The sequence below is a fragment of the Lepidochelys olivacea genome (assembly GCF_965140295.1).
Source record: "Lepidochelys olivacea isolate rLepOli2 genome assembly, chromosome: 2".
NCBI lineage: Eukaryota > Metazoa > Chordata > Testudines > Cheloniidae > Lepidochelys > Lepidochelys olivacea.
In genome coordinates this window covers 237,077,317-237,098,298 of record NC_140412.1, presented here as the reverse complement: position 1 = coordinate 237,098,298, position 20,982 = coordinate 237,077,317, and the positions used below count along the sequence as shown (strand labels likewise).

The 20,982-nt window shown below is 40.7% G+C and overlaps 1 protein-coding gene across 1 annotated transcript in view; it reads right to left on the bottom strand.

The window, feature by feature from the left end:
• Positions 1-20,982, bottom strand: part of GAD2 (glutamate decarboxylase 2) — a 52,828-nt gene that overhangs the window by 8,991 nt on the left and 22,855 nt on the right. The window contains exons 8-12 of the mRNA XM_084620946.1: positions 15,490-15,569; positions 10,952-11,006; positions 9,097-9,213; positions 7,539-7,603; positions 2,197-2,275 (exon numbers count right to left, since the gene is read on the bottom strand). Coding sequence (XP_084477072.1) covers positions 2,197-2,275; positions 7,539-7,603; positions 9,097-9,213; positions 10,952-11,006; positions 15,490-15,569 — 396 coding nt within the window. The remainder of the gene's footprint in view (positions 1-2,196; positions 2,276-7,538; positions 7,604-9,096; positions 9,214-10,951; positions 11,007-15,489; positions 15,570-20,982) is intronic.

The following is a 20,982-nucleotide window of genomic DNA, read 5'->3' as shown; positions in this document are numbered from 1 at the left end:
TTTGACTCTCTTCTAGCCTGCAAAATGTAGTTTTGGGAGGCAGTCTTGCCATGTGCACAGAATTTGGCTGCGGACCCCCAGTAGGCTATCTCTGAGCTAAAAAGCATGGAGCTAATAATTTTTATCTCAGTTTTCCTTTTTATTTGTATGCATTACATATAGAGAGTGCCAAATCCTGGCTCTGTTGAAGTCTTCACGTATGTTTTGTGCACGCCACTGGCCTCTTTCTCCAAACTGTATTTTGCAGTCCACGCGGGGTCTTTGTCGTCAAGATTTACCTATATATGAAACTCATGAGAGGGAAAAAGGAGGGAAAAACAATTGGCTGTACGCTGTTTGTGAGACACCTGTTTTCACTCTGGCATTGGCTTCAATGAGGCCAGGGTTTGTCTCACAGAACTGAACCACAGGGCAAATAAAACCTAGCTCCTCTCTTTCTGTTTAAGTGCACATCGTGTACAATCTGCTGTGCACCTGTTAGCAGAGCAGTAACCAGCTTTTCAGTAGCTGGTCTAATAAGTGGTGGTTGTATAGCAGCTGTCCCAGTAACTGCCTGCTATGTGAAGATTACAAGCTTGAAGGATAATTCTTCCAGTTGTCGCTGTCCCAGTACTAAATAAAAGGTGTGGATTTTATCACATGTGAACTTGGGCTTCCTTTTCTCATTCCACGCTGCACAAAGTGGGCTTATATATCAGTGTTGGGTTGTAATGTCTAGCCAATTGGTTGACCACAAACATCTGAAAGGGCAATAACTCATGGACACTGTGCACTGTATTGCTAGTCCAACTGATATGTGTAAGTGGGGCAGAGTCTATCTTCAGTCACACATGGACACAGCATTGAAAGCTGCAGTGGTGCATGGCTTCAACTAAGTGCACAACTTAGTTCAGTGTATTTCACACACAAAGTCGCCAAAACTCTCGAAAGATACCCAAAAGTCACCTACTACAGGACAGGCCCAACAAAGAAAATCACAGAACTCCACTAGCCATCACCTTCAGCCCCCAACTAAAACCTCTCCAACGCATCATCAAGGATCTACAACCTATCCTGAAGGACGACCCATCACTCTCACAGATCTTGGGAGACAGGCCAGTCCTTGCTTACAGACAGCCCCCCCAACCTGAAGCACATACTCATCAGCCACCACACACCAGAACCACTAACCCAGGAACCTATCCTTGCAACAAAGCCCGTTGCCAACTCTGTCCCACATATCTATTCAGGGGACACCATCATAGGGCCTAATCACATCAGCCACACTATCAGAGGCTCATTAACCTGCACATCTACTAATGTGATATATGCCATCATGTGCCAGCAATGCCCCTCTGCCATGTACATTGGCCAAACCAGACAGTCTCTGCATAAAAGAATAAATGGACACAAATCAGATGTCAAGAATTATAACATTCAAAAACCAGTTGGGGGAACACTTCAATCTCTTTGGTCACTCGATTACAGACCTAAAAGTTGCAATTCTTCAACAAAAAAACTTCAAAAACAGACTCCAACAAGAGACTGCTGAATTGGAATTAATTTGCAAACTGGATACAATTAACTTAGGCTTGAATAAAGACTGGGAGTGGATGGGTTATTACACAAAGTAAAACTATTTCCCCATATTTATTCCCCCCTCCCTCACCCTCCACTGTTCCTCAGACATTCTTGTCAACTGCTGGAAATGGCCCACCTTGATTATCACTACAAAAGGTCCCCCCCGCCCCCAGCTCTACTGCTGGTAATAGCTCACCTTAAGTGATCACTCTCGTTACAGTGTGTATGGTAACACCCATTGTTTCATGTTTTCTATGTATATAAATCTCCCCACTGTATTTTCCACTGAATGCATCCGATGAAGTGAGCTGTAGCTCACGAAAGCTTACGCTCAGATAAATTTGTTAGTCTCTAAGGTGCCACTAGTACTCCTTTTCTTTTTGTGAATACAGACTAACACGGCTGCTACTCTGAAACCTAAAGATATATAGTCATTCATTTCTCCTCGACAGCCATTTTAAATCCTTTCTGTGTTTGTAGACTGAACAAGTGCCTAGAGGTTTGCGTCTCAGTTTCATTTGTAATCTTCATCACATTAACATACATTAGCTATGACACAGTTATAAAGAAGGCATCCAGCACATTCCGGAGGGAAATGGCAGAAATGACTAGAGGTGCAATTGGATGAAGACATACCTCTTCCCTAACGAGAAGGGCAGAACACTGCAATGGGACACCCATCATCTTGTGGGGGTTCCAAGTCACAGAATTGGCCCTACAACAACAAACAACATTAAACTGAGATGTTATACCACAGGTCTGAAATCATTAAAACATTCAATAATAAACAAAACTAATATGGCTCATATGGGCCTCAAAGATGCAAGGCTGAAAATACGCACAGCGGTTTTCAGAAGAGTGATTATTAATGTTCATACAGGACCCCAGAGGCAGTGCTAGCCCATTGGGGGGCCCTAATCAGGAATATTTTGGGGCCTTCCCCACATACAACACATAATAAAAAGTGAATAGGGGACCTTCTTGAGCTGCTCGGGGCCCTAACCAGTTTTTTAGTCTGCGAATGCCTAGCACTTGCTCTGCAGGACTCAATTGTAGAATCTTTAATTACACTGTGGGGCGCTGATGTAAATTTACTCAGGCAGACTACTCATCAAAGGAAGGGTTTTTGTAGAGTTAGCCCTAAAAGGTTCTGGACTATGGCCCTGGAGAGTTAACACAGAGCCGTGGTGCTATACATTAGATTTTGTGAGCACCAGAATTTTTGTGATCCATCCACACTTTAAAGGCAAAGAGTGAATGTGTCAAAAACACATACATGATTTAGGACCAGTCTGCAAAGGTGTTTAGGTAGCTAAGATGCAGATAGGTGCTTAGTGGGATTTTCAAAAGCGCCTAAACAGGTTTGGTGTCTAATTCCCACCAATTCCCATTAACTCCCATTGATCCCATCAACTTGCTGATGCACGTCTGAAAATTCCATTTTGGGCTGATCTGCATCTTTACACATCTTTGAAAATCTGAAAATTTTACCGGAATGGTCAGATCCTCAGTTGGTGTAAGTTCTCACTGCTCTATTGGCTTCAAGTGAGCTATGCCAATTTGCACAATTTGAGGCTCTGGCCCAAAATGATCACGGTAATGAATATGGTATTATCTCAAAACGCTCTTTCATGCTCTCGGCCACTTAGCTTGGTTACCAAGGTGCCAGAAGCTGCCTTAGAAAGTTAGTCGGACAGCGTGCTGAAATACTTATTGGCATGCATTGACTCAAGCAGGAAAAAAACCCACCAGGTCCTATGCCTGTTGGATTGATATAATATGCTCCTCAAGATGCTGTGGCATAGGAAGAGAGATTTATTGGCACACCAAAAACTATGCTGCTAACTAATCACGTCACTGAAAATGGCTTGGAAAGGGTGATATGAGCTGGTAGTGCGGATTCAAAAATGTTTTGGGGAGTTTATTTCCCTTTATGGGGTTTTGCGGTTTTGTTTTTGTTTTGTTTTGTTTTGTTTTATAAATTACTTAAAGGTAAGATTTTCTTTTTTTTGAAAGGCTAACAAGTCTTCAGAGATTTTTTAAAAAGAAACCCTTTTCTAAAGCACAGCAAATAGTGGCCTGGCATGGCTTGCAGAAGGTTTTAAATTAAAGCAACCCAAGATACTTTATCCAAAAGATCACATCTTGTTATACACGAGAACATTTGGAAAAGTACTTTTTAGACTATAGTGAAGACGAAAGTATAGGGATCCCAAGTTTCAAAAATGGCTAAATAAAACCAAATACCTGTTTAACATACATAAGGGTTGATTTGTGCCTCCTATCTTCAGAACTGGGCAAGTTTGAGAATTGGGTCAACAGGAGGCTAGAAACACAGCTCCAAAAGTGGATACAAGCCTAGTAAACACTAGAACAAGCGACTAGCCTGGGGTCCAAGATTGCTCTCTGGATATGATTGCCTGAGTCATAATGTTCCTACATTTGTTAAGGGTATGCATAATAATCTGTCTGCCAAATGGGGTAAATGAGTTTAGATCTATGTTCATTCCTTGCTGTTCAATTCTTTGTATTGTGCTATAATCTGCTTCCTAGTTTTGCCACAGAGAGAGAGAGAGTGTGTGGGGCGGGTGTGGCCTAGGACAGGATGCCTTGCGCTCCTCTTATTCCACTCTGCAGGAGCTTTATATGTGCCACAGTCTGGACCAGAATTTGGCTCTTATTCAGCTCAGCCTTAAACAGGTGTCAGTTTTTGAAGACAAAGATAACTAACTGCAGGTACATTTTTGCACCCACAGTTAGCTGTGACCACTATTCAGGTCACTTTGATCTGTACATCCTGGATTGCAACTGCAAATCTGAATCTGGATCCCCCAGGATTTAAAGGAAGGGAGTTGCTGGCAGGGTACTCTCTGTCATTGGCCTTTGACTGGAAGTCCTCCTGCTCTGCCAGGTACAAAAGTGACTGAATCTGCTGACTGAAGGACAGGCTGCAAAACCCATCTGTTTGCATAGGTGTAGAGGGAGCACAAAGCGGGTGGGTAAACACTGAAGTATTGAGGTTGTGGGACGGGTGGAGAGGCGAACAGTTGTTCATTGTTTTATTTTTGTGTTATGCTTAACTTGTTATTTACTGACTGCAGGATTTATACTTTGGAGGTCTGTTGAAGATGCCTCCTGCATAGGAGTGTGCTCATTCTTGCTGTGGGAGGGGGCTGTTTAACTGTATAGATCTGAATAAGTCAGTAAATTGGGGGGTGAAAATATCTAGAATACCAAAACTGTACCTGCAAGAATGGAGGTGAGTGTTTTGAGAATCTGGCCTGGGAGGTAGTTTTCTTTCTCTGTTTGGAAACCAGTCGGTATTAAGGTTTGTGAAGTGCTTTGGAATCCCACTGGAGGAAAGGTGCCCTGCATATTAGTACGTGAGCATTGTCATTTTCTCTCAGATTCCCCACTCCCCCAAAACACAGATTCCAAGGCTAGAAGAGACCATTGTGATCAATGCAACTATGTGCAGTTGCAAAATGCTGTAGCCAGTGGAATACTTCTGTGCTGCCTTTCCTGCTATTTAAATGGAATTATGCAGCCCCTAAAGCAAAGGCTGTAGGGAATACTCTTTCACAGGCAGCATCTGGCTACTTGGCCCAGCTCTTTGAGCATTTGGCTGCTTTTAATCAACTCAGAGCCACTCACCTGTTTAGGGTACTGGAGTTAATGATTCTAAACTCGCATTCAAGCCTATTAATCTCTTCTCTTGTTACAGCTACTAACTTTTATCTGTCTTTACAGAAAACCCTAAACATGTTCTTTAAGATGCCTGTAGATAATGGAGGTGGCTTGGGTTTTTTATAGTAACAGGGTTGTTTACCAGCAACAATGCCCAAATATCAATTTTCTGCCTAAATCATTGCATTGACCTTCAGGTCATCCTTTTTTCTAAAATTCATCACAGTTGTGCACAAAGTATTTTATCTAATTACATTTGCTTTGTCACAAAGGGTGCTGATGTCAACTATTGACATATGCTTAAATAAAATGATGGCTTACAGTCACATTTAAAGAAGAATGTTACATAGTCAAAAATGAGACACATTATTTTCTTTTGGAAATTTCCTAATGGACCATCCTGGAGTTTTGCTTGAGCAAGAATTGGCTTTATTTGATGTGTTGTGATTATTAGAAATTGGAGGCTGAAGTGGATGCAGGTGCTCACACTCACTTTGTAACATCCAAATGTGAACACCTTAGTAGGATAGCTAAATCCCACACATTGGTACTCAGACTGGAATTTTTCCCATTTAATGTAACTAAGCACCAATATTAGCATCCACGTGTGCACAAAATGTACATGCCCTGTTGAAATCTGGGTAGTTACCCCTGCTCGCCTCCTCCATCATTCACCATGTGAAGAAGGAAGAGGAAATGGCAAGATTCGCATGTAATTCACTGCCCCATGCCAGGAGATGACCCTTATCAGAACACTAGATCTATACCCCTTGAATGTTGGGGAAGTTCCAACTGAGTTGCCCGTCTGAATTCATGATTTAGGCATCTCTTTATCAGAGATTGAACCAGAATTTCTAATGCAAACACATCTGAATTTGGAAGAAGTTCAGATTTGACTCCTATCCTGGATCCATTTTTTGTGATTCAGGTTCTTCGTTAATGCTATATCCTGATAAGCAGCAGGAGCAGGTATTTCAACATCCTGGATGTTTTGAAGTATATCCTGCTTATGCATAGTGTGCATGTATTCAGTGATAAGACAGTTTTTTTTAACAAAAACGTGTCTAGCTTTTTAAAGTCCTTTTTGAGTTCTAAAGGCTTTTAAGTGATGAGTTGGAGAGGACGTCACTGGCTGCTTTCTGAATTCAAGATAAAAACAATTTTTAGAAGTGTTATATGCTCGTGTATCTGAGAGAAGGGGATTGGGCCCTCATAGAGAGACATGAATACAGAGTCTTCAGGAGAAGAATGGAAGGAAAATATCATGGAGCCAGTAAGAGGATCATGGGAATTGAGTGAAACCAAAGGCATGAAGACAGAGAAGAAGGAATTTGGGAGTAGTGCAATTTAACTGGCAGGGAGTTGTGGTTTTGCTAGAAGTTGGAAAGAAGTAGGATGGGAATAATATCCTAATCTTAACCAACAGAAGCTTTTAAAAAGTTTCTAGACAAAGTACTTGCTCAGAAGTTCATTCAAGCTTATTCTTTATTGCTACTGAACTGGTTCAGCATTTCTCTGTGTATTATAGATGCATTCCTCAAGGGTGGAATTCAAAACCTTGTATCCTTAAATATCAGCATTTTCAAGATGCAGCACAAGGATTTACTTCCATGAGGCATATTCAAACAGTGCAGAAATCTGAGCTGTTGCACATATGAGCTGAGTTTTGCAACTACAGAAATGTGGAGAATAGAAGAAGCTATGAATTTGGATGCGTAAATTAAATATTCCTAGCAAGAGTAGGCATGACAACTCTTCCGATGATAAAATTCTAGCTTGAACCCATTGCAATACAATCCAGTGTACTAGGACATTGCATAAAAACGTAGAGTTATATTGTCACGGCATTGTGACATTCTGATATTTCATAGGGATTTGAGGATTTATAAATGATCTCAGACAATCTGGTAACCCCATTGCAAGGTCTCCAAGGTTCAGTTCTTTTGCAAATACAGTTGCTGGTTCTTTTTGGACAGGTTCATACAGAGAATCACACAATGACCATTCTGGAGCTCAGAATCAGTTTCAAAGGGGTGAATCACAAATAGGAGCTATACATTATCTGAACAAGAAAACAAAGTCACATCACAAGTTTTTAATCACACATCTTATTGAATAAAGGAACTTGGCAATGTTATTTCAGTTGAGAGAGGACAGCTTAAAAGATTGCGTCATGCTATATATTGGACATTAAATTATAATAATGAACAGGACTGGTTGATTTTTATTTATAGACATTTCTGTGGTAATCACAAGTGTACTGGAGCATTTAACTCGTTAATAAATCATACCTTTCAACACCATTTAATTTCCATTTATGTTTCCTAGACATCAGCAGCCCGCCACCCCATGCTGCCTGAAAGACAAGATACATAATCTTAAAAACAGATAGTTTTGTATTTTTCTGGTGTTTGCATCAATGTGTTCGATCAATTTTATGTCTGATCCTTTGCTTTCTGAACCCATATATCTCTAAACACTTCAGATGGAGCTACAGTTTAGGGCCCGGATAATAAACTATACTAATGGTTTTCATCTCTCTCTCCTGTGGTTTCTTTCAGGAGGCTGTGACTGGAGTTGCATAGGCCAGGGCCTATGTGTCAACCTTTATCACTGTCCAGCCCACCTAATTCCTCCTTCAGCATGGCATATATGACAGCTGTATGCTAGGCCAGCCCCAATCTGGCCTGCTGGGGAGACAAGAGGTGACTAGAGACACACAGAAGGGTAAGTTGGCCTTTTTCCCTTTTTGTGACAGTGGTGTTGATAGAGTGGGATGGCAGCCCAGCTGGAGAGATGGGTTTTGCATCTGAGTTCAAACCACTAATGTTTCCTCCAACCTCCTCCCCCCCACCCTCTTTTTTCCTGTAGAGCTCTTGGATCGGAGAGATCGTCTTCCAGCATTGGCAGGAGAATGAAGCACAGTGAGGACCTCAATAAGTAAGCTAATGTTAGCAAAGCAATTTGGCAAGACAGTCTAGCAGATGCCTTAGGGACCTCACAGTTTTAGTAGTCTGGGGCAGTTACAGCATTAACTGACTGCAAGTCTAGAAACAACTAACTACCTTTTCCTTGCTTGTTTATTTTTAGGGCTGGCTGGAAAACAACAATTCTGTTTCATGAAAAATTTCAAGATTTTTATTCATTCCAAAGCAAAACAAAAATGAGATCTTTAGACATTTTTTGCAAAGAACCTGCAAGAGGCTCCCCACCCCAGAATAACTGAAATAGACAGAGTAGGGACTTGCAGCCATGTCTCTCTCATCCTGGGTGAGTACACTAACCAGCAGGCTATCCTGGGGGGAGGTTTCTCAATTTCTTTCCATACCCCTCCCCCAAATTCCATTTTGGATTTGAGAAAGCCTCCAGACAATATTTTCATGGATACCAGTGCATTTCTGTGAAACATTTTGGCTACAACCCTATGAAATTTTTGGACAGAAAAAAAAATGTCAAAGATTTCTCAACCAGCTTGATTTATTTTACATCTGCCACAGAAGATGGGTCTGTATGAGGTATGTTATTTTCTCCTAATTATGATGTCTAGAGATACAGAGGCTGAGGCCAGGATTTTCAAACTAGGATTCCTAAAGTGAGTCATTTAAATGCATGTTTAGACAGCTAAAAGTAGCCTGATTTTCAAAGGTGCAGAGCACCCACAGCTCTCAGCGACCTCACCAGGAGTTCCAGGTGCCCAGATCAAAGGAGGGGAGAATTAGGCCCTAGCTCATCAGCTTTCATTAGAGGACCTAGTATGTTATCATCTGTGGAAAATGACACTGTATATGGATGGATGAATTCATGTTGGCACACTTTATAATCCAGTCCCTAGAGCAATACAATACTTACATCCACGTGCATCCAGATTTTGTATTTCTTGCAGATGTCTGCAATAGCTAGGAGTGGATCAAATGCACCATACACTGTAGTTCCTGCAGTGGCACTAACTAGGAAAGGAACAAATCCCTACAAAAAGAAGAGAAATATTCATCAGCAAGAGAATATTATATGTCAAACAGAGAACCCCCCCTGAATCTGCAGTAGCTCTATTTTCTTCCAATAGTCAGGCCATAGTGTAAGGAAAACTTTAATTGCAGCAGCCACTGTGTTAATCCTGAATGAATACACAAGTGTCTCCCAGGTGACAAACCTGCTTTGTGTGGCCAGGCAAAGGAAGGTGCCTTTTTTTTTTTTTTTGCTTTTCTCATTTTAGATGTTCTTGATGCCCAAATAAATTTGTTAGTCTCTAAGGTGCCACAAGTACTCCTCGGTTTTTTTGCTGGTACAGAGTAACACGACTACCACTCTGAAACTTGATATTACAGTTTCTGCCTTTAGGTGGCAGCAAACTTCCAAGGCCAACACTGTGCCATTTATGTAAAGATACTTTAGCTGTAAAAGCTTCAGAATGAACATTTCCACATCTATCAGTGTGTTTGAAGTAAAACATGGAAACTCTGTTATGACATGTAGGACAAACAAAACCATCTTTATGCATCGTTGAACAAGAAATCTTTTGGGCAAATTTGAAGTAGCCTATATTATGCTTTATATTAATGTTGCATTCAGAACATGCTAGATTCTGTGCAACATATAGGAAGGCACATTCCCTACCCCAAGAGTCTATGTTGTAAGGTCCTGATCCTGCAAAGGTTTATGCTTACTCTCTACTTTTAGCACATGAGCAGTTCCTCTGAAACCATTGGAACGACTCAAAATGTGTAAAGTTAAGCAAGTGCCTAAGACTTTGCAAGATTGGGGTCTAAAATACATATATGAAAAAATTACATAAAAATACAGGTTTCTTAACATGTAATGAGCAACTGATATTTCTTAAAAGGCGTGAACTTCTCCCCTGCAAAATAGGATATATGCTTAGTAGGTTTTTGGATGAATGTTTTGTTTTTTGGTTTAGTTTCCCCTACCCCATGTAGTGTGACCAGACAGCAAGTGTGAAAAATCGGGACGGGGGTAGGGGGTAATCGGAGCCTATATAAGAAAAAGACTCAAAAATCAGGACTGTCCCTATAAAATCGGGACATCTGGTCACCCTAATCCCATGGTTTATTTTAGGCAAAGCAAGTTTTACAAAGACCAGTTTTTCTTGTGAATTATGAACTCTGTGTTTTTAAATTATTATTATACAGCAACTGTTGCCATAGCCACCACATTAAAATAAGATATATATTATAATATCATATTTAAGCTTTTAAAAGGGCCTTTTAAAAGGGCACACATATAAACTGTACCTTGGAGAATATATTTAGTTCTTTTGAATGAACTCTTCTTGATTTTGTGACTTCGATAAGATTATTTTCAGTTTATTAAAAAAACCCTTCAATCCCAAAACATCTTTTCATTTAGAGCTAACATTCAGCTACTGATTGTATCGCAGACTGAGGCGGTCTAAATCAGGAGAAGATTACACTATATAGCATAAAAGGAAGACAAATGCCTTGCAAAGACCATGAAACATCTTTAAACACATCTTTTATTCAGCATCTCTAACCTTCCTCATTATATTGTTGTGTTTCAGATAATCATGGTATAATTCCATGCTGTTCTGCAAGGGAACATAACACAAGATTAGCTCAAATCTCCTCTTAAAACACACCAATCAAATTGACCAAAATGCCACTTGTTTCCTATGCATGGAAATGGGAAACCCTGCACCATTTCTGAGGGCACCTGGTAATAGACTTACTTTTTGTTTGGCTTCAATAATTCTTCTTTCAAGGTCTGATGGGATCATTTTCCCTCTGCAGAAAGGATAATGTCATATTAAGGTTCCAGTTTTGAAATCAGCCCCTTTCTATCAGTTTTCCACTTAAATAATCCCAGATAGGGAAGAAATTGACGCCTCTGCACCATTTAAGCTCTCAAAGTAGGCACTTAAATGGTGCCTAGTCCCTGACCTGGCCTTCAGCACAACGCTGAAATTCACTTTAGTTAGTCAGCTGGCACCAGTGCGGTAACAGTAGTGGGGAAAAGTCACCTTCATGCAGAAAGGACCATGCTGAAGCCCCACTTAGTGCTATATTAAAAGGCAAATCCTGCCTCCTGGAGCTTCAGGTTCCAGTGTGCCTCTGTAGCCCCATTGAGAAGATCCTGGATGTCCTGCAGGGGATTCCCAACTCTGTGGCTGCCATTGGTTGCTGTGTGGCAACCCAACCGGGCCCCCTGCCCAAGCGATGGAGTCTGCGACTCCACCTCCCAAGGGCTTTGAGAATCATATCCAGGGGGCTATGCACTTGCACAGAGAATCCTCGAATCAACTGCATGGCCCCAAGCCATGAGATCAGCTGATTGCTCCAAAATTAAACTGTTGGGGTGGGAGAGGGAAGTCTTCTGCCTGCTCAGAGCAGCTGGGTCCCTTTCCATTACTTCTCCACACCCACAGGAGAACACAAACTTTTATTTGCAATGCTGAACAAAACAAAGCAGGCCAAATTCATCCTCGATGTAACTCCAGTGGAGCAACACTAGGGATGAATTTGCCTCAGAGCGACTGCTCCATAGATTGATCTGGTTACCTTCCTACTAGCTTTGAGAAGGGCATGAAAAGAAGCAGCTGGTCTGGGCTAAAAGAAAGTACATCTTCAAATCCTTCAAATTTAGTGTACATGGTATTTGCAGTAGATTTAGTATGAGCCATTCACCTGAGATTCAGGCTCAATGGTATAAACCTCTCAGGCCAATTTGGAAAGTCTTTTAAATTCATTAGGCTCATGATGAAAACATTATTCATGTTTACTTATTGAGATCTGGGGTTTTGGTTGTTTTAGCTGAGGGTCAGACTATCCATGGAGAGAAAAAATCCATAAAATCGTCAGCATTATGCTAGTCCTTTTAAAAATTTTTGGTAAGTTCTTCATTAACTTTGATTAATCACTGGGCACTTATAAGATGAGGCCTACTTCAAGGACCTTTTCAGTCTATAGTAGAAATGGTAAAAACAATTTCATTGAAAGAAATGGATATGTCAAAAATAAATATTTTCAAGGAAAAAAATGTAATGAAATGTTTCTGTTTTTTGTCTAAAAATAAAAATTAACTCTTGGTTTCTAACCAAAACCCAGAATATTTTACCAAAAATAATGTTAGAAAACCAACACTTTGCTGGGTTTTGGTTTCATTTACATCAGAAACATTCAGGGGAATAAAAAAATGAAACAAAAAGAAAAGGAGTACTAGTGGCTCAAATAAATTGGTTAGTCTCTAAGGTGCCACAAGTCCTCCTTTTCTTTTTGCGAATACAGACTAACACGGCTGTTACTCTGAAAAAAATGAAAATGTCTTAATTTTCAGCAAAAAAAGTTTGGTATTTTTTGATCACTTTTTTGATCACTTAATTATGCAGAACACCCAACAAAGTTAAGAGTTTGACCCAGAAAGAGGCTTTTGGTAGAGATGGGCTTGGGCAGCTTTGCTTTGGCAAAAGATCATGATATTTTGCTTTGCAAATGAAAAAAGCTGAACTTGACCCTAGTTTTGTTTTGGGATACCAAGCCAGTACAGAATATTGTACCCCAGGGGTTCTCAAACTTCATTGAACCACAACCCCCTTCTGACAACAAAAATTATGACATGACCCCTGGAGGCAGGACCGAAGCCTGAACCTGCCTGATCCCTGCCAACCCAGATGGGGCAGGAGGGGGTGAGGGGCAAAGCCAAAGCCCCACTGCCCCAGGGGAGGAAGGCAAAGCTGAAGCCCAAGGGCTTCAGCCCCAGACAGAGGGTCTGTAATCTCAGCCCCACTGCCCAAGGATGAAGCCCTTGGGCTTTGGCTTCGGCCCCTGGCCCAGCAAGTCTAAGACATCCCTGGCGACCCCATTAAAATGGGGTCGCGACCCACTTTGGGGTCCCAACCCACAGTTTGAGAACCGCTGTTCCACCCATTCCAAAATTCCCTTGCTTATTTGTTATGGTGTCAGACAAAAATAATATTTTCCTCTTCCTCTTAAAACTGCTATTAGGACCATAAGGAGAATAAAATAAAAAGAAACTAAAATCCAGACTTGGAATTTCTGCTCTGAATAAAGTATAATAGCTGCTGTTTACCAGCCTTCAGCATTGCCAAAATACACAGTGAGGTACACAGTTACGGAGACCTCAGTACTGTCAAAATTCATATAAGCTAGTGATTAGCTAGCCCCCAGGAGACCCAAACACACACAGGACTGTACAATAAAATCATCTGCAAGCATTGTCAAAATTCACATAGGAACAGGCAGTAAATCACCCCCCAATACAGCCAAAATATATGGTGGAGCATGCAAAAAAGTCCCCCCCAGAGGCAAAATACAGCAGGAGCCCAGCAAGACAATCTATAGCATTGCCAACCTACATATAAGAGCATGGAGTAAACCAGATGCTCCCATTACCAATCCACACAAATGGGCAGTAGGAGCATGTGGAAGACCAGCCCCAGCATTAGCAAAAATGCATTTTTGCTTCTTTTGGGTGGGCTGCCTGCCTGCATGATCTTATAAATTAAAAAACAGGGTCAACCAGCTCCAATACAACAAGAATACAGGCAAATTCGACTGAGTGTTGCTCAGGATGGGATCTGGTGGGCGTAGGCTAGATAAGCATCCAAAAGCTCAGATGGACCCGCAGCCCATACGATCCAAACCCTTCCTTCATAAGAGGCACAAGATCATCCCAAAACTCCTGCCTCGTGTATTTTGAGAGAAGGCCTGGTGGCCTGCTATGTTCCTTTGGCATCTTCTGGGAATGGATGAGAAACATCCAGTAACTCTGCCATTTTCTTTAAGAAGACCAGTTTAAAGTATTGTTCTCACTAAAGAAAAATAAATAATTACCTAGAATCTGCATAGAATTCATACAAGATGGGCCAGATTCTGAACCCAGTTACTTGAATCTGGTCTATAGTGTCTAGAAAAAGCAAAGGTGTCATTATGAAGTGCTGGTGCATCAGGTGTTTTTTGCTCATTGTTCATACAGTCTTTAATTCTTCTGCAAAGAGTTCTCAACTTTGAGACTAGGGAGATGAGATTATGAATCAGTAGTCTGCGATTACTATTCTAAATTGCTTAAATGGTTTTCTTTTGATGATAAGATCAGAACATTTTGATTTAGTCAGGCCTTCCATTTAATCTGGAGCCGTAACTATTCAGTTGATTATAACAATCATTCAGTAGCTCCTAATGAAAGGCAATTTTTATTGAGAAACTCTGTGTAGGACTGGTGAGAAATTTTCCATCAAAGTTTTTTTTTCCATAACCAGAAAATGCAAGTTCCATAAGAACAGAAATTTCCGTGATAAAATTTTGATTTTTGCCAGAATTTCAGTTGTCTGTCAGGAAATTTGGTTTGTTCAGCTGAATCAAAATGTTGTGTATGGGCCCATTTGATATTATTCTGGGTCCACCTAAGGTGGTGTATTGTCTCATAGGAACTGAAGTTTGAGAGCCTTATGTCCTCATTCTCCTCCTTGGGCTGGGCGCCCTGGCAGGGTTACAGCTCCCATGATGCACCACAGTTGTCTCCTGTGGCTTTACTGCCATGGTGCTTTATGAGAAATGTGGTCCAGCCAGGAAACCTAACTCATAAATGAAAATGGGGGCATGAGAGCCACCGAATTATAACTCCTGTGAGTTACTGATGGATATACACTAGTTCCATGTTGAACTGAGTTGAAATAAGACATTTCAGCTCAATTGGACAAACTGAAATAAAATATTTCTATTTGAGGATATAGAAATATTTAAGTTTGAGCAAACCAAAGTATTTCTCTATTTCTGAATCAGAATTTTAGGGGACTTTCCATTCCATAAAAAACAAATATTAAAATGTTTCCTGTGGAATGAAAATTCTAGTTTTCAATCAGCTCTAGCTATCAGTTGTTGTAGAAGCTGTGATCAAAGGGCCAGTAGAAGTATAAGGGGCCTACCATAATCAAACATTGGCCCTGCCCCCTGACCTGCCAGGCCCTGCCCACCTGTCACCCTAAGACTCACCCCCCTGAGGTATTACTTCCGAGAGCAAGACAGACACATGGCTGGCTCCAGTCATGATTGATTTGATTGATAGTAGTCCACTTACACTACTGCCAGTTCTTCAGTTGGTATAAATTAGTTTAAATCTACTGAAGTTAGCGCTATGCTGATTTACATAAGCTGATGATCTGGCCCTACATGCTTTCTCTGTATTCAGCCGTTGCTTGTCCCCACTCTTAGTGTGGCATTGTAAGGAGGTATGTATGGAATCTGTACTTACCTTTCGTCACATCTAATCAGAATCACACTATCTGTGCCAATCCCCAAGGCTGCAGCTCCCTTCTTCACAGAAAAGTGACTCTGAAAAAGCATATTTGTTGTTTTGTATTATTTCCAATTATTTTTATCCAATTCAATGCAAAAAAAACCCTGCACTCTTGGAGTGTCCTTGAAAAACTAACCATAGGAGCAATCCTTTTATTCATGTAGTTTTTCAGAAACTCATCTCTGTAACTTGAAATTTCACATCAGTACTCCCTCACCATTTGGAACAAAATTAATCATTCTAAACTGATTTTACTCAAAATATTAAGAACAATACTGTAGCTGATTTCAGAGCCAAATTCTGCCCTGGATGCCAACTCACAACTTGCACTGACTTCAATGAGAGTTGCCTCTGTGCATTCCTCAGTGAATTTGACTTACTGTATTTAGTCCTTGGCTAAATGGAAGGTCAGTTCATTTAATATGTGGCATCCCAAGTAAAGTGCTTCTGTTATGTGACCACTGGCCAGATAATATCATAAGCCCAAAGAAAGACCTATAACCGAGGATAGGCAAATATATGGTGCCTGATTCTGATTTCATGACAGTGTAAATTAGTTGTAACTGCACTAGAGTAAACTGAGTTACAGAAGTGTAAGATCAAAATCAGGAATGTTATTCTCACTGCATAGGATAAAAGTGGAAGTTATAGGTTAGGAAAATAGTTCAATCTAATTTCCCTCATGAGTCAGCACTTGACTCCTGAATAAATGCTTGTTTGTAATTTGGGATTACAGTTTAAGGAATTCAATCACATTTAATATAATCATTATATCAAACTGTACAGCTGAGAAACTGGTTTTGATTAACCTAAAATTGATTAATGAATCTGTCTAAAGTCTTACAGTTTTAACTACAGATCATTAAACTTTTCAAAAAAGAGTAAATACAACTTTCCTCGGGGAAATCCTCCATTGAATTCATGATTAGACAAATTAGTTATGAATCTGTTTGCCACCTGGTGTACATTAACACTTGAATATTGATGGCAGTTATGTGCATATGTAACATCATGTAATCATAAGTCCCTAACACTGACTAATCAAGCAGAAGGAACATATTTGTATAGTGTACAGCAGCATTAGTGTAGGGCAAAGCATAGAAACAAGACACACTAGACTTTATCATGAAGTCATAGATGTTAGAGAAGGAAAAGACACTAGAGCGTGCAGTCCATCCCCCACCCCCGACCCTCACAGGATTGCGTGTGTCCAGGGACAGACTCCAAAAGAGCATTAATCACTAGCACTGCACAAAGCAATTGCTTGACCTCAGTTGTACTGCATACAGTAGAGTGCCATACAGAAGGATTTGCATACATTGGGAAAACAGAGAGGTGATGAGAAAATTGTTTACTATGACACCCCATGCAAAGCACTTAAGCACACATACATGCTTAAGTGTTTTGCCAAACTGAGGACGAAATTGACTTAATTTAAAGGAGACAGTGGTAGGAAGGGACCCAGAGGTAATAGTTAGTAATGTCACGAAAGCAGGACTGCAGTGCCTGACTGTAGCAAGAAGTGGGGTGTTAGAATATAAGTCAGGGGAGAAATAACTCTGCTACTATGTAAAATTATCTAATGTCATTTCTCTAATTACAGCAGGAGCAGAAGTGACTATATGTAAGGTTGCACTATGGTTTCCATTTTAAACTCTTGTTTTTCAGTCACTAAGAACTTTACCATTTCAGCTGAAGTTTTTTGTGCTTAGTTTCTGACCAACGGTAATTTTTTTAAAAAATAATTTGAGCACAAGTGTTGTGCCCTTTTTGAGAACATGTTAAAAAAATTCTTGAGACTATTGACATATTCAGTAACAAACAGCTTGAAATCTGCTCTCATTTAGGAGAAATGCCTTTTCTGGAGAAAAGAAGTTTTGATTTGTCCAAGTTATGAATCTTTGAAGATTACATGTTGGGCATGTGCAATATATGTAGCAGGGCTTTTATCTTGATAAGCTTGTGATGTGGAAATTGGGGAGTCACCCTCTACATGTATGTGGGACTAACAGGTGGGTAAAGAAAAAAATAACGAAAACGTGTGCTCAGGGCATAAAATTTTCCATTTTGAAAAATAAATTGTTTTCTGAATTTTAGGGCTGAACTGTGCATTCTAAATATTCTCTTAACATAGCTATTTATGGAATAATGTAGGATATGTTATATTAGGTGATCTAGTAAACTAATGAAAAAGTGCTGTTTTGATTAAATAATTGATTTTTGAAACCCTTAATTTTTTTTCTTAAAGTTACATGAATAATTATATGAGTAGTGTCTTATCAGTCATATAACTGGCAGGATTACAACAGGGATTTTCTCTTATAGGATAAATAATTTGTTTTCCTTCACTTATCAGACTCCTGAAATCAACAGGCTTTTATTAATTAGTTTGGTCTCTCTCCTCTGTCAAATGTAAGAAATTGACTCATTGGATTATACAATTGGGTAGAAAGAAGGCTTTCCTTTCCTGAAGACAATTCTAAGCAGAACAGAGATGTGTTTATTGCAAATATTTGTAAAGGATTTTATGAAAAAGATGCTGATAATACTGGGATAGAGACTAACCCACTAGGCACTGCACTCGAAATGCAATCCTGCAGACCGTCATAGTTAGTCATAACAAAATCACTTTTGAACCAACAAGTACTGAAGTTACAGATGGAGTATGAAAGCAGTTCTCTAGGATGCCTTGTGTCCTGGCGCCTCAACACATCAATGCCACTCTTTGGTCAGACACAGCATTGCACAGATTCTGCTCAGACAGGCAGGGCAATCAGCCTGCCCTTCTTGTCTCAATCTCTATAGTCCTATTCCGGGGGCAGGGATGTTAATTTCTGTCCCACTGGAGTGTACAGACATCCCCTATGTTTGGTAGGGATTATCTGGTCCTTGTCCTCTAGGAACCTGGAACCCCCTTTGGCTCTTATATCTCGGTTAAGAGGTAGGTAGGGGGACCCAGGCCACCCACTCCTCTTGGTTCCAGCTCAGGTCTCTTAACCCAGGCAGGCAGGATCAGTTCTCATCAATTCTCCTGCTGTACCCTGAGCTCCTTCCTACCTCCCTCAGTTCTGTAGGCTTCTGCAGCCTGTGGCTCAGGTCATCCCTTCTTTGGGTTGTTGTCACTCTGGGGCCACGTCTCAACTAGCTTGCTGGCAGAACCTCCTTTCTCTGGACTGCTGGCTCCTCTGGCAGCTGCCCCACTCCTCTGCTTCTCAGCTCTTTTATTCTCCCAGCTGTGAGGCTGCCATACAGAACTAGCTGGCAGTTCCTGCATTAATTCCTCGGTTGCCGGTCCACCTGGGGTCTATACAGCCCATGGCAGGCCTATATTCCTAATGATGTAATAATATTTCTTGGTTAAACTGATCGCTGAAACTTCCCCTGTGGTATGTGACTGCAATATACCAGCACTGTACACTGGTCAGCTATGCCAAAATCATGTATTAAGTTTTCCAGTCCTGCAATCTGTGCTCTAGGTCCCCAGTTCAGTAAATCATCCCTATTCAGCAAACCACTAACCATGTTCTTAAAGTTAAACATCTGTATAACTCTTATTGACTTTAATGGGACTGAAGTACATGCTTGAAGTTTAGCACATGCTTAAGTGCTTTGATGAATAGGAATGGATTTAAGCATGTGCTTACAAGTTTGGCTAAATTGGAGCCCAGGAACCAGGCATGTAAATGCTGACTTCAGTGGGAGTTGAAGGTGCTCAGTACCTCCCAAAGGCACTCAGCATCTTCCAGGATCAGGCCCCAAGTGTTCTAAGAATAGATGTTTGCATGTAATGCAACTCTATACACTGGCATGGTCTGGCTTGTCAAAACCCCAGCTGAACTGAGTTACTCAAGTCCTGCATGTTCTTTCCCACAGTTCTGTTGTCTCTTTCGTGAAAGGGTAAATGGTGTTCAATCCAATAAACATACGACAGTTCTGCTCAGCATTGTACCCCTCTCTGTCACAATTCTGCACTCTTTTTCATGCAATCCTTAATGTGCATGTTAAGAAACACACCCGAATGTTTTTTGCTAAGGTAAGTAAAGGGTGAGCTTTATTCCTGCAGATTCATGGACCCAGTCTTGATTTAGGGCTGGATTGTGGGTTCTTCAGGCACGGCTTCACGAGAGTGGAATGGTGATCAACGAGCTGCTTTCCATCCCTTATGCAACTACACAAGCGCATCCATAGCAGGTTCGCAGAAGCCCCTTGGAAGCAGGGAGGAGGTGATACCCTGGCTGACCAGAGGAAGCAGTTTCCTCCTTCTGCCCATGTGGCAGGAGCAGCACCAGGAAGGCTTGTTTTCACTGAGGCAGTCTCCCCAGCACCTCTCGTGAGGCAATGTCATCATGTGCACTCAAGCCATCGAGCCCTATGAAAATGCAGCTGTGACTCCACTAAGAGGCTATTGACATCATGAACCTTAGAACAAAATCCTGAGCTCAGGAAGACTCTGTTGATCTTCAGACAGATTAGAGGGGAACTGTAAGACTTCGTCAAAATACTGGTAGTTCATTAACAGTTCTCTAAAGCCAGCAATTATGTTACCAATTTAAGAAAATCATTGATTTCATCCATCCAGTTATTTATCTACACATTACATGTGTGTTATGTGAAAAGACACCTATATGTTATATAGTATAATATATCAGTTATATAGAAAAGGGCTAAAGAACTGAAGACATGGCATTAAATGTAATTCATTGGCTTTAAAGTCAATGGCATTACAGAAAGGATGAAATTGGCTCATTGTTCTACACTTGGTAAAATGGAATTGCTCCTGTAACTCTTCTATCTAGTAGAAAATAAAATCTTTCAGAATGCCATAAAAGAGGAAACATTGACTTGTGTGGATTACCACTAGGAAGAACATTAAGACCATATGCTCTAAAGCAACCACTGGAATATAGCGAAGCCTAGCTGTCCCTTTTTCAAGGCACTGGTAGGCTGATAGCCCTGGTGAAACTGAACCTAGAAAAGTGCATGCAGCTCTGGGCATCTCACTTGTCTGAAAGTTGCTTACAAATTGAAGGGACTGCAGAGATAAGGAACAAAAGTGATTTAGGGATAAATGGGCGGGGGGGGAATCAGTCTAGAGGTTTATGCACAAAAATGCAACTGCAATTAACACTTCTGAATCCTCATTTGTATATGCAGTTGCTCAACTTGTATATACAAATATGAGCGCACAATTGTTGTTTCATTCTTGTTGGTCTACTAGTGTTTGAAGGAACTGTTTTGGATGCTCTAATTAGAAGTGATGGGATGAAATTGAGCAAAGAGAAAGCAAGTCAGAGTATTAGGAAAACTTTCCTAACAGTGAAGACTACTGATCTACAAATCTCCCTAGGGAAGGGGTAGAAGCTTGGTCACTTGGGTAAATTAAAACTAAACTGGATAAAGCACTCAAGAATATAGTGGACAGATCAGTTTGGGGGAACAGTCCTGTTT